At 50.8% G+C, this 14,258-nt stretch overlaps 1 protein-coding gene across 2 annotated transcripts in view; it reads right to left on the reverse strand.

The window, feature by feature from the left end:
* Positions 1-324: 324 nt before the first annotated feature.
* ca12 (carbonic anhydrase XII) overlaps positions 325-14,258 on the reverse strand; it is a 67,640-nt gene continuing 53,706 nt past the window's right edge. For both annotated transcript variants that reach the window (XM_038784517.1, XM_038784515.1), the window contains 4 exons: positions 9,600-9,632; positions 6,151-6,232; positions 2,378-2,493; positions 325-1,383 (listed from right to left, as the gene is read on the reverse strand). In XM_038784517.1, the coding sequence (XP_038640445.1) occupies positions 2,415-2,493; positions 6,151-6,232; positions 9,600-9,632 (194 nt within the window). In that variant the 3' untranslated portion in view covers positions 325-1,383; positions 2,378-2,414. The remainder of the gene's footprint in view (positions 1,384-2,377; positions 2,494-6,150; positions 6,233-9,599; positions 9,633-14,258) is intronic.

Here is a 14,258-nt window from a genome sequence, read left to right on the forward strand (position 1 = left end):
CCAGCGCATTCTTCCTTTTCAGATAATACAGTTCACCCTTCAAAGCCTCGATTGAACTTACCTCCACCGTGTTCTCAGGCTGTGTATTCCACAACCTTATCACTCGCTGTGGGGAAAAAGTGTCTCCTCCTGTAAACATTGCTTCTTTTACCTCGAGTCTGTGTTCTCACGTTCTCGAAAACACCACCATACTCCCCAACTACCCTCCACCTTCGCAGAGGGATTATACCCCCAGCAACTCCCTCACTACAACACCCCTTACCCCGCCCACCTGAGCCATCCAGTCGAAAGAGTCGTCGAAAGATGCCGAGGAGTCTGGTCAGGTACAATGACAAAGAAGACGTAAAAAGCAATGTTTTTTTTTACAAATTAAAAGTACAAAATAGGCAGCAAAACATAGACGAGCATTGGGAACAGTTGGGGAAACAAATTAAAGCTGCAAAAAGGCGAATGGAATATGAGGATTGTGGGAGAAGGGTCATAATATTAGAAGGTTTATCCCAATCAGAAGACAATCAAAGATTGTACTGGACCATCAGACAATTCTTAAATTCATTCGAGGGATATGGGTATCGTTGTCTGGGTATGTATTTATTGTCCAGCCCTAATTGCCTTTGAACCCTGGGTCTCTGGATTGAAAATGGAAGTGAAAGTCGCCGTGGACCCCTTTTGAGGGGGGAGAGCTGACTGCTGGCGGTTTAACCTGAGGAGTCACCACACCTCAGGCGAAGGTTGAGAATGCGGGGCGGGGGCCTTCATGGATCTCCTCAGCCCGTACGGGGATTGAACCCGCGCTGCTAGCCTTGTTCAGCATCACAATCCAGCTGTCTAGCCCACTGAGCTAAACCGGCCTTCCACTCTAACTGAGTCTGGATTACCAATCCAGTGACCATACCACTACACCACCCCCTCCCCTTGGTGCTGAGGGGCAGGTCACATTCTTAATAAACAACAGGGAAACGGAATAAAGACTTTTCATCAGTTTTCGTTCTTGAAGACATTGCTCAGTTGATTGAATTAAGCGTCGCTGTCAACAGTAATGTCAATATTAAAATAGAAAAGCATCTTGTCTTTGAGGGATGAGATTTAAAGTGGATCGGGCTGCCGATCCAGCCGAGGGCTCTTCAGGAGTCGGGACAATTCTTGTGTAGGCCCCCGGGCCTTTTAATTTCAATTAAAGGCTCACAGAGGTGAGGAACTGTTCCCTCAGACCGGAAGGAGAATAAGGTAGCCATGTGACTGAGGATTTGGCCAGTAGGAGTAGTGAGTTCGAGTTGATGGAAGATGCAGTCATCACCGCGATTACTCTTGTTGCGTTGCAATCGAGCGAGTCGTCCGGAGGCAGATTGACGGGCTGGAAAGACGGGCAGTAAAATCTTCGCACTGCAGGGAGACATAAAATAACATGTGACATTCTCAGCCAGGTAACAAAATGAATAAATAAAAGCACACTGGGCTCAGAAATGCCTGTGGACCGCGCCGGCCCTAGGGTTGCTGGCGCCCCGGGCAAGCTGAACTTCGGCGCCCTTGTGGGGGGGCCAAGGGGCGGGCGGGGCCGAGGGGCGGGGGTGGACCCGAGGGGAGGGCGGACCCGAGGGGGGGGGCGGGGTAGGGCGGACCCGGGGGGGGGCGGACCCGAGGGGGGGAGCGGACTGAGCGGGGGGGGGCGGACCGAGCGGGGGCGCCTTGGGGGAGGACGGCCACCGCGCATGCGCTGGTTGGCACCGGCCCAACTGCGCATGCGCGGGACCCGAGTCTCTGGCGCCCCCCGGCACATGGCGCCCCGGGCAACTGCCCGAGTTGCCGGTGCCTTGAGCCCGCCCTGCCTGTGGATTTCAGCTAGAGACCCAACAGATGCCACTGGGTTGGGACCGTGTCGAGTCCATGCTATAAGGAACTGGCCCACAACCTCCCTCTGCCCTTCTCGAGACAAATGTCATTGAGCTTGCCAACTCCACAGCCTTCAGGGATTGAGGATAAATCTTCAAGACACTGCTGAGGGCAATTTTCAGCACAGAAATTCTAATCTTTTATCAACTGATTTGAGAAAAATAGTCATTAGGGCGGCACGGTGGTGCAGTGGTTAGCACTGCTGCCTCACAGCCCCGAGGTCCCAAGTTCGATCCCAGTCCCAGGTCACTGTCCGTGTGCAGTTTCCACATTCTCCGTGCGTCTCACCCCCACAACCCAAAAAGAGGTACAGGGTGGGGGGATTGGCCATGCTAAATTTCCCCTTAATTGGGAATGCAAGAATTGGGCACTCTAAATTTAATTTTTAAACGGTCATTAAAACATAACATTTGGATATTCTTCAGCAAAGTGCTCGGGTTTATACACCAGGCTGCCGGCTGCTACATTGTGAGGCAGCTGCACTAACCACTTCTCTAAACTATTTCCAGAATCCAGTTGGAGGCTCATGCTTGTGAAAGCCCGTCTTCTTTCCTGGCCGCCGGTTTGTAAATCACCCCTCTGTTTTCAGTCGCTTTATCAGCTCTGCAAAAACAGGAAATGTGGGTGGTTTAAAAAAAATACATTCCTTAAGCAGCAACAAATAAAACGACAATCTGACCCCACGATTTGCACGCCTCTCCCAAAAGCCATTAAAACAGAGCAAAAGCCAACACCAGCGAATAGCACAGTGATTAGCACAGTTGCTTCATAGCTCCAGGGTCCCAGGTTCGATTCCCCGCTGGGTCACTGTCTGTGCGGTGTCTGCACGTTCTCCCCGTGTCTGCGTGGGTTTCCTCCGGGTGCTCCGGTTTCCTCCCATAAGTCCTGAAAGACATGCTTGTTAGGTGAATGGGACATTCTGAATTCTTCCTCCGTGTACCCGAACAGGCGGCGGAATGTGGCGACTAGGGGCCTTTGACAGTAACTTCATTGCAGTGTTAATGTCAGCCGACTTGTCACAATAACGATTATTATTATTGTGAGGGGCTTTGTTGTTTGAAAGATGGCTTGATAAAGATCATTCAAAGAAGGAAGAGTGATCTATCCTTAATACACCGCAAGAGGTGAACTAAAGGATTACAAATTGAGGGAATGAGGACCCTGCCCACCAAACCTTAACATGTAGCCAAACCCAATCTACAGGTGGTCTTGAGGGAATGGTGCTGTAGTGGTAATGTGCACCCCAGAGTAGTAGTAATTCAGAGGCACACGCGGGCCTGGGTTGACTGCATTCAGCATTGTATGGGCTTTTCCTCTGGCTCCATCACATATACAACTACAGGCATCAACGCGTACGCTACCAAGGTTTTAGCAGTGTACTTTCCCCAACGCTCAGCTTTGACTGACAGGAGAACCAATTGGGAATTTGGGCCTCCCATCCCCCACCAGCCCAGGCAGGTGAAGTTCAGCGTTCGTGCTCAAAGGCTTCGTTGGGAAACCATATTATTCTGTTTTCCCATCTGCGCTGGTTCAGTCCAATTAGTCCTTGCCCCATAATCCTGCAAAAATGTTCCCCTTATCAAATTCCCTTTTGAAAATGCAAAGACTCTGAGGAAGCTGGCGGTAAATGAACAGAGCTTTTATTGACTACTTACCAAGTCCCTCTCAAGGCAGCATGTCAATCCCAGTACAGTCCTTGCTGGGTGGACTCGACAACACCAGGCCCTGCTTTGGGCCGGCTTTTACCTCGGTTCACACCCAGCCCCAGGTGGTTAGCCCCTGCCCCCCCCCCCCCCCCCTCTATCGGGGAAGCTTGTGCTCCACGAGTCCCGGGAGAGATCAATGATGGTTTCCTCTTGGATTCTGGTTGGGGGGGGGGGGTTATGACAGAAAGTAACTATTGAATCTGCTTGCACCACCCACTCAAGTAGCACCATCCACACCAGCTTGTTGCGTTAAAAAAAAGTTTTTATTCATTGTCGGCATCTCCGGCTGGACCAACATTTATTGCCCATCCCTAATTGCCCTTGAGCTGAGTGGCTCTGCTAGGGCGTTTCACGGGGCTTTTTAGAGTCAACCACATGGCTGTGGGTCTGAGGTCACATGTCGGCCAGGCCGGCTAAGGGCGGCAGATTTCCTTCCCGAAAGGGCGTTCGTGAACCAGGTGGCTTTTTACGACTATCAACAATAGTTTCAGGATTAAAGATTTTAATTGGATTAAAGATTTCACCATCGGCCGCGGCGGGATTCGAACCTCTGCATTGCAAGCCCAGTGTCAATACCGCCATGCCACCGCCTCCCCTTACTCATATCCCCCTGGTTCTCTTCCTAACTATCTGGCCTTGCCAGTGACACCCATGAACCTTGGTGGGAATTCTCCGGCCGTTGGGATTCCCAGTTCCTGCCGGCAGCCCACTCCCGCTCGTGGGTTTCCCAGAGGGGGTGTCTTAAATGGGAAATCACGTTGACAATAAAAATAATAATCTGTATTATTGTCATACGTAGGCTTACATTAACACTGCAATGAAGTTACTGTGAAAAGCCCCTCGTCGACACATTCCGGCGCCTGTTCGGGTACACGGTGGGAGAATTCAGAATGTCCGATTCACCCAACAGTACGTTGCTCGGGACTTGTGGGAGGAAACAGGAACCATCCCCCTCCCTCTGGTCACTCCACGTGACTGACGTACCTCATCCCTGCTACCATCCCTCCAATAAATCTCTGCACTTTCACAGAATTTACAGGATAGAACAAGGCCGTTCGGCCCATTGAGTCTGCACCGGCCCTTGGAAAGAGCACCATACCCAAGCCGACACCTCCACCCTATCTCCATAACCCAGTAACCCCACCCAACCTTTTTTGACACTAAGGGGCAATTGATCGTGGCCAATCCACCTAACCTGCACATCTTTGGACTGTGGGAGGAAACCGGAGCACCCGGAGGAAACCCACGCAGACACGGGGAGAACGTTCAGACTCCGCACAGACAGTGACCCAAGCCGGTATCTCCAGATTGACTTCATTTTAACCTTGACCATTAGATTTCCCCACTATAATCGTGGCTTTCATCCCTCTCTCAAGGTCCAAAGGCAGCCAATTAAAACTGCTAAAGGGGTTGAACTTTTTGTGGGGTTGCTTGAAGCGCAATGCTTCAGTCGGGGATCGACCTCCTGATGCCAGCCGCAGCCTGCCTTCATACAGCCCCATGTAGGCAATAAAACACCCACCCCAGGACATTTCATATCAATCGCGAGCTCAGTAAGGTCAGCATAAACCTGGTCGGAGTGAAAACTAAGGAGCATCATAAAAGGAAGAGCAGGGAATAGAGGATCCAGGGAGCAAATTTCAGAGCCAGGGGCACAAGTAACTGAAGGCATGGCTCCAGTGATGAAGCGATTCAATCGGGAGGTGCAGGATTCCAGAATTATCCAATTTCTTCAGCCAGACGGTGGTGAATCTGTGGAACTCATTACCGCTGTGAGTGTCTTTAAGACAGAGATAGATAGGTTCTTGATTAATAAGGGGATCAGGGATGAAGGGAAGAAGGCAGGAGAGTGGGGATGAGAATGATTGAATGGTGGAGCAAACTCGATGGGCCGAATGGTCTAATTCTGCTCCTATGTCTTGTGGTCTTATCACCCCGATGCTCGCTATCCCTGGCTCACGGTCCACCAGAACTTCGATTTTAAAATTCCCAACCTGGTTTTCAAATCCTTCCATGGCCTTTTCCCCCTCCCCATCTCCATAATCCCCCCCAGCCCCTGCCAAGTATCTGCGCTCCTCTAGGTCTGACCTCTTGTACAACCACTAGCTGGTTTAGCTCACTCGGCTAAATTGCTGGCTTTTAAAGCAGGCCAGCAGCACGGTTCGATTCCCGTACCAGCCTCCCCGGACAGCCGCCGGAATGTGGCGACTAGGGGCTTTTCACAGTAACTTCATTGAAGCCTACTCGTGACAATAAGCGATTGTCATTTAATATCATGACTGTACCTTCAGGTGCCTGGATCCCAGGGCGTTGGAATTCCCACTCTACACCGCTCCACATTGCTATCTCTTTAACAATGTCCCTTAAACCAGTCCCTTTGACCAAGAACGTGTAGTAATAGCTTCTGTATAGCTTGATCTTAACTTGCGCCTGATTGCACTCCTGGGTTCATTTTAGTTTTAGTTTTGTGGCATGAGGAAAGAACGATTTCCACAGACTCTTCTGAACAGGGAGTTTGATCAAAAGGCTCAAAGACTGAGTGTTAAGCTCTTACCTATTCCTGAGAAAGAAGTAGCTCAGGGCTAAAGCGACCATAACACACAACACAGAACACAAAGCAATGGCCAGAACCACACCTGCATAGAAAATAAATCACTGTTAATACAGACTGATACCTGTACTGTTTTCATCACGTATTGGACCACACTTTTTTTAAATTTAGAACATCCAATTCATTTTTCCAATTAAGGGGCAATTTAGCGTGGCCAATCCACCTACCCTGCACATCTTTGGGTTTATGGGGGCGAAACCCACGCAAACACGGGGAGAATGTGCAAACTCCACACGGACAGTGACCCAGAGCCGGGATCGAACCTGGGACCTCGGCACCGTGAGGCAGCAGTGCTAAACACTGCACTACCGTGCTGCCCATACCACACTCTTGAAACAAATGTTTAGTTACTGCCCTTAGTTCCAAAAGGTTAGGTGGGGATGGGGTGGAGGAGAGGGCTTAAGTAGGGTGCTCTTTCAGTGGGTCAGTGCAGACTCGATGGGATGAATGGGCCCCTTCTACACTGTTAATTCTGTGATTCTGTCAGGTAACATGAGGGGATGGGAGTGAACGGTGGTCCTGTGGCACCGTGGGTTAGTGTCCCTGTTTCTTGAGCCAGGATCTCCGGGTTCGAGTCCCACCCCAGGACTTGATGGTCAAGGAGGTTACGTTCCTGACAGGTTTAGTAGTGGTTAATACTGTAAATCCTTTCAGTGGCAGGCGGTAAGAGATTCCTGTTCAGCTATTTGATGGGAAAGAAAGTTGGCGCCTCTACCGTCACTATCCGTAGCTCCAGACCACAACATGCTTGTAAAAGTGCAGCGTTGCCACAACAACTCTGACTCCCCGAGTCCCCCACCGCCAGCTGGCGTCCACCATTCACTTCCCCTGGCCCTAAACTGGGTGTACATCTCAATGTTAAATGGGCAGAAAATTAACCTTGGTGCACCTGCGATTGCGAAGCGACCGACCTTCTGCGCGAAATCCCAAAGACCCAGCGTCTCTGATAACTCTGAGTGCAATCTCAGCGAGTTTGGAAGTGCTTCAGAGAGCCAGGTGTGTTTACACCGTGACACTTCCCGGATCGAATCCCAGACATTAATTCCTGGTATTTGGACGTTGCCTGCAAGGCCCAGTGGGGAAGTCATGGTTTCGGGAGGCCCTGCTGAAGTGAGCTTGGTGAGTTGCTGCATTGTATCCTGTGGTTGGTACACACTGCAGCAGTGGTGGAGCGAGTGGATATCGATTCAAGTGACAGATCCATAAATCAACTGGGTGATTTGTGCAATTTGTTGAGTGGGGGGGCGGGGTTGGTTCCAGCTCCCACAGAGACCCTTCCCATTATTTTACTTGCACATTCTCTCCGTATCTGCGTGGGTTTCCTCCCACAGTCCAAAGATGTGCAGGTTGGATAGATTGGCCAAGCTGAATTGCTCGTTAGTGTCCAACGATTTGCAGGTTAGGTGAGGTTACGGGGATCGGACGGGGGAATGGTCCTAGGTCGGGTGCTCTTTCAGTGACTCGGTGCAGACTCGATGGGCCTAATGGCCTCCTTCCGCACTGTAGGAATTCGATGGATGCGCATGGTGCATCTAGGTAACGTCTCACAATAGCCGCTGTCCCATTGATCTGGTATTGGCCTGTTGTGTGCTGGCAAGTCCTGCAGAGGGCAGTGTCTGTCAAAGCAGATGCCGAGATGCCCCAGTGTATAGAACATACAGTGCAGAAGGAGGCCATTCGGCCCATCGAGTCTGCACCGACCCACTTAAGCCCTCACTTCCACCCTATCCCCGACTGCGAACATGACCAGAGAGCAGGAAAACACAGCAGAGCTTGGCGCCGATAAGCCGCATGTTTTTGCCTTTTGGTGGTGGTGGGGGGGGGGGGGGATGAAATCTCCATCTATTTGTTCACAATAGGGGTGCAATGGGATTTCCCCTGAGAATGGTGCCCCTTTGGCTTGGTGTGGGTGTAAATGCGGCCCGCTTGCGCCAATATGCCCTTGTCATTTGCTGCACGGTTCCAGCAAGGATGCTTTGGGGAACTCTGGGAAGAGGTCAGCAGACCCGACTGGCAACAAAACATTTTCCCCAATGAGGACGGGAATAAGGCAGAGACGAGTAATGAATTCTGCAGTGCACAGTTCCGAAGTTGAGGATTCTATCTGTAACACACTGTATGTGATAAAACACTTAAGAATTTTTTATCTTATCAAATAGGGAAATAGAAGGGGCAGCACGGTGGCGAAGTGGTTAGCATTGCTGCCCTACGGCGCCGAGGTCCCAGGTTCGTTCCCGGCTCCAGGTCACTGTCCATGTGGAGTTTGCACATTCTCCCCGTGTTTGCGTGGATCTCGCCCCCACAACCCAAAGATGTGCAGGATAGGTGGACTGGCCACGCTAAATTGCCCCTTAATTGGGAAAAATTAATTGGGTACTCTAAATTTACTTTTAAAAATAGGGAAATATAATACATGTTAACTTTGTTATCAGACTTAGGTATAAAGACACTGATAGTAAATAGGGTGGCACAACGGTTGGCACTGCTGCCTCACAGCTCCAGAGAGCCGGGTACGATTACGGCCTCGGGTGACTGCATGGGTTTCCTCCGGGTGCTCCGGTTTCCTCCCACAGTCCAAAGATGTGCAGGTTAGGGGGAGTTACGGGGATAGGGCGGGGGTGTAGGCAGAGTGCTCTTTCAGAGGGTCGGTGCAGATCCGATGGGCCAAATGGCCTCCTTGTGCGCTGTCGGGCTTCTATGGAAATAGACCACACGCCCTGCAGCAGAACCACAGGCCCAGGAGAACATAGAACATAGAACAGTACAGCACAGAACAGGCCCTTCGGCCCTCGATGTTGTGCCGAGCAATGATCACCCTACTCAAACCCACGTATCCACCCTATACCCGTAACCCAACAACCCCCCCTTAACCTTACTTTTATTAGGACACTACGGGCAATTTAGCATGGCCAATCCACCTAACCCGCACATCTTTGGACTGTGGGAGGAAACCGGAGCACCCGGAGGAAACCCACGCACACACGGGGAGGACGTGCAGACTCCACACAGACAGTGACCCAGCCGGGAATCGAACCTGGGACCCTGGAGCTGTGAAGCATTTATGCTAACCACCATGCTACCGTGCTGCCCCTAAAAACACTGAGAAACAAATGATCAAAGCAGCGAGCAAGGAGAGGTTGCTGGAGATTGCTTTTGAGTTTGAGGAGTTAAGCCAGTTGAACTGGAAATACGATGAGATGTTTACCAAGCCATTGACCTTACGGGGAGCCAACAGGGAGAAAATGCTGAAGGCAGCATCACTGGGTTAGTGCAGCGTAGGATGAGTAACATTCTGTGCAAATATTACTGCGGGACAACAGGGAAGTAAAGCTGGAAGGAATCGAGGTGTCATTCAGAGCACCAAAGGCTTTTCATATCGAAACACAACGTACCGAGAGTCAGCTTGTGTTCAGCTTTTTGAGCGTCTGAAAGATAAACAAAATTGTATTAACCTGGAGCACCAGATATGCAACAATTTCTACCTGCTTCATATTTCTTACATTTTGCAAAACTATATTTTTACATTTGCAATGCTTCAGAGGGCTATACTTATATTTATATTTGCAGCATGCCCTCAACCTCACCAGTACCCTCTACACACAAGGCCTTGATCACAATTAAGGCCATCTCTTCCTCTGCGGCTTAATCCAGGTGGAAGGTCAAATGTAACCAATTGCCCGTGATAAAACTATTCTTCCGCATCTTTCTGTGACCTCGGTGCAGTTTTTTGACATGTTTGACGGAACGCACCCCCTTGATCGTCCGCCCTCCGTCCGCCAACTCCTTTGAACTGCCCTTGCCTTGTTCAACTCCAGCCCGGCCAATCTTGGCCCAGGAATCTCCTGCGCGGCTTCTCTTCCCATGTCTGTGCAGTTAACGCTGGAATCACTCAATCCTTGACTGCGTCTCTCCTTCTATAAGAGCCTCTTCGAACCCCAATTCTATAAGCAAGCCTCTATAATAATAATAATAATCTTTATTGTCACAAGTAGACTTACATTAACACTGCAATGAAGTCACTGTGAAAAGCCCCCAGTCGCCACACTCCGGCGCCTGTTCGGGTACACAGGGAGAATTCAGAATGTCCAATTCACCTAACAAGCACGTCTTTCGGGACTTATGGAAGGAAACCAGAGCACCCGGAGGAAACCCACGCAGCACAGAACCTGGCGCTGTGAATCAACAGTGCTAACCACTGTGCTGCAGTGCAGTGGCCTCCTATTCAACTTGGCATCTACTAAAGGCTGGACACACCTCTCCGAAGCGGACATTGCTCGATGTTACAAGGTGCTAAAGAGATGCAAATGTTGTCATTGCTTCACTGGACTTTACAGAGTTCAGCACTGCTTGGTGTGGTCGACACCTGCTCCGTTTTCTTACATTCTTCTAGATTAAAATTGAGAAGGAAACCCATTGAACCATTGTGTGTGACTGCCCTTTCCACTGTGGTCATACAGTATCTACAACCATGGCCACTGGTGTGCAGACGGGATGAGAACATTGAGACGTTGGGTGGACTGGCCATGCTGCAATTGCCCCTTAGGTGTCCAAAGATGTGCTTGATAGTTGGTTGTTGGGGGCTAGGGAGGGGGAAGGGCCTAGCTAGGGTGATCTTTCAGATCCAATGGGCCGAATGGCCTCCCTCTGCACTCACAAGATCTGACTAATTGGATTTCATACTTGAACCGGAATATTTCGGCCATTCCCGGCCGGCAGAATCTTTCGGTCCTGCCAAGGGTGAACACCCCGCCCCGGATTTCCCAGCGGTTTGGGAATGTGTATAACTGGAAACATGGTTCATCGCGACATGATGACAAGATCCCACCACCGGCCAATGGCATGGGGGGCGGGGTCAGATAAAATCCCACCCTAGGATTCTCAACTCTGGTTCAACCATATTCTAAAAGACTTAATTTAATTTCGAATTTGAACATTTAAAAATGTTCACAGGATGTGGGTATCGCCGGCTGATCCAGCGTTTAGCGCTCACCCCTAATTGCCCTCGAGAAGGTGGTGGTGAGCTGCTTCCTTGAACCGCTGCAGTCCCTGTGGTGTAGGTACACCCGTGGTGCTGTTAGGGAGGGAGTTCCAGGATTCTGACCCAGGAAGGAGCGGCGGATATATTTCCAAATCGGGATGGTGCGTAACTTGGAGAGGAGCTCCCAGGTGGCAGTGCTCCCATGTGTCCACTGCCCTTGGCCTTCTAGATGGTCATTTTTACCGATGCACCATAGAAAGCATTCTACCCGGCTGCATTGCAGCCTGGTATGGCAACTGCTCGGCCCAAGACTGCAGGAAACTACAGAGAGTCGTGAACACCACCCAGTCCTTCATGCAAACCCGCCTCCCATCCATTGACTGTCTACAACACCCGCTGCCTGGGGAAAGCGGGCAGCGTAAAAAGACCCGTCCCACCCAGGTTATTCTCTCTTCCAACCTCCTCCATCAGGTAGGGGATACAAAAGTTTGAGAACACACTAATATCTTCAAAAACAGCTTCTTCCCCGCTGATACCAGACTCCTGAATGACACTCTTTAGGACTGAACTGGGGCGGGATTCTGCAATAATGGGGCTATGTCTATCCACCGGTAACCACTCCGGCGTCAATGGGGCCTCACCCCCACAACCCAAAGATGTGTAGGTTAGGTGGATTGGCCATGCTAAATTGCCCCTTAATTGGAAAAAAATAATAATTGGGTACTCTAAATGTTAAAAAAAAACGGGGTTAAATTTTACTTCGAAACTGGCACCGCTCCCATTTGAATAAAGAAAATTGAGCAAGTGTTCCTTAAATAGCTGTAATTACAGGTTCCGTCAGTAACCACAGAAATGCTCTGTTGTCTCATTTGTAGAACGTGTCACCTAAACCTCATTTGCCGCTATATTTCCTGACTTCCTACGCTGAACCGCCTTATTCAATGGTAATCGAAACTTGTGAGCTACAGTTGGTTTATTTGTTCCTGGGTTTTGCATATTACTGACTGACAAGGTAGCGCTGACTGACGTTTAACCGTTCTCGTCACTGTATCAAGAGCCAACCCGACAATGCAGGATTAGACTTGATCCAAAGGCTGCTCGACCCAGACAGCTTCCCCCTTCCTGAAGAGGGCCAGTTAACCAGTTAGGGGTATTTTTCAATGCCATTCGGCAGCTGCCATGGTTACTCTTCCATTGCAAACCCCGAAAATTAACACACTCGCAAAATTCATCTCCCGCCCCCACCCACAACTACCAGCCTCCACCGATCCCTGGGGATGTGAATGCCACAGACTAATAGATCCTCCGAGAACACATTCCTCCCAATCCCAGTCTTGAATGGGAGATCCCTCATTTGGGGTGGGCGGCAAGGTGGTTAGCACTGCTGCCTCGCAACGCCAGGGACCCAGGTTCGATTCCGGCCTCGGGTGACTGTCTGTGCGGAGTCCGCACCATCTCCCCGTATCTGCGTGGGTTTCCGCCGGGAGCTCCGGTTTCCTCCCACAGTCCAAAGGTCGCCAAATCGCCTGTGTCCAAAAGGTTACGTGGAGTTAGGGGGTTGCAGGGATGGTGTGGGGGCCTAGGTAGGATGCTCTTTCAGAGGGTCGGTGCAGACTCGATGGGCTGAATGGCCTCCTTCTGCACTGTAGGGATTCCATGATTCCTTTTGGAAACTTGCAGGATTTGGAGAGGGCTTGACAGGTGAGATGCTGTCGGGATGTTTCCTCTGGTGGGCGATCAAGTTTAAAAATAGGGGGACCCCTATTTAAGGTGGAGATTTGGAGAATATTTTTTCTCTCCGGAGAGTCATTAAGCCTTTGGAATTCTCGTCCCCAGTAGGGCTGCGTTGTTGAATATATTTAAGGCCGTGTTAGATTATTTGTATTGACAAGGGAGTGGAGGGTTATGGCAGGGCGGACAGGAAAGTGGAGTTAAGGTCACAATCAAATCAGCCATGGGCTGGAATTCCCTCGACCAGGAATTCTCCTTTCCCACCGGCAGCACACCCCCCCCCCCCCCCCCCCACCCCTGGGTTTCCCAGCGACGGAGGGTGGCATCAATGGGAGATAGACTCGACGGGTCGAATGGCCTGCTTTGCCTCAAGGTGACTGGCCTGTAACCTCTGACTCCCGTGAAACACAGCCAGCTCGTTCCGGCTTGTGCTGCTTTGCAATCTGGTCCCCCTGTGTTGCTCCGGCACGTACGCAATCTTCGTCTTTGATACACCAGTCACACGGCATCGCCTCACAGACACGGCGGATAATTTCTCTCCCCCCACAACAAAATTCCGATTTGTCTGACCGTGGGTAGGGTGCTCTTTCCAAGAGGCGGTGCAGACTCGATGGGCTGAATGGCCTCCTTCTGCACTGTAAATTCTATGAACACATCCTGCCCCCACATGCTGCCCGACGCCCCCGGGGGGGGGGGGGGGGGGGGAGGCAGTGACGAGGAATTACACAGCACAGTCCCCAGCTGAAGATAATTACGCCAAGGAAGGGGGGGCGGATCCATGGGCGCAAATTGAAACGCAAATTGCAATTTTCAAACTTGTCATTCAAGTCCCAACTTAAAGAGCCAGAGCAGTAAATCCAGCCCCACGCCCCGAAGCACCTTCGAGCAAGCAACGTACTTTTCTCCTGGGCAGTCATTCACTGCAGTCTAGGTAACACAGCCGCCAGTCTGTGCCCTCACAAACAACAGTGTGACAATGAACAAATAATCTGGTTATAGTGATGTTGCTTGAGGGGCAATATCGGCCTGACGATAGGGAGATTCACCCTGCTCTTCTTCACCTTGTGCTACGTCATCTTTATCATCCACCCAAACATCGGGTTTTGCACCTTGTCTGAAAGACGGCATCGTCCAGAGAGTGGCACTCTCCAGCTGTCAGCTAGAACTGCTTTCTCAAGTCCATCCCGCGCAGTGACGGGCAACCTGGGCTCGCGAGTGGGCCGCATGAGTGACCCCCCCCCCCCTTCATCTCAGTGGGCCCCAAGATTGAAATCGGGGCTTGTTCACTAACCACCACCCCATGAATAAGATTAAATACACGCCCGAATATTTCATAACGAGT

The sequence above is a fragment of the Scyliorhinus canicula genome, chromosome 24, assembly GCF_902713615.1.
Source record: "Scyliorhinus canicula chromosome 24, sScyCan1.1, whole genome shotgun sequence".
In the NCBI taxonomy this organism is placed as follows: Eukaryota; Metazoa; Chordata; class Chondrichthyes; order Carcharhiniformes; family Scyliorhinidae; genus Scyliorhinus; species Scyliorhinus canicula.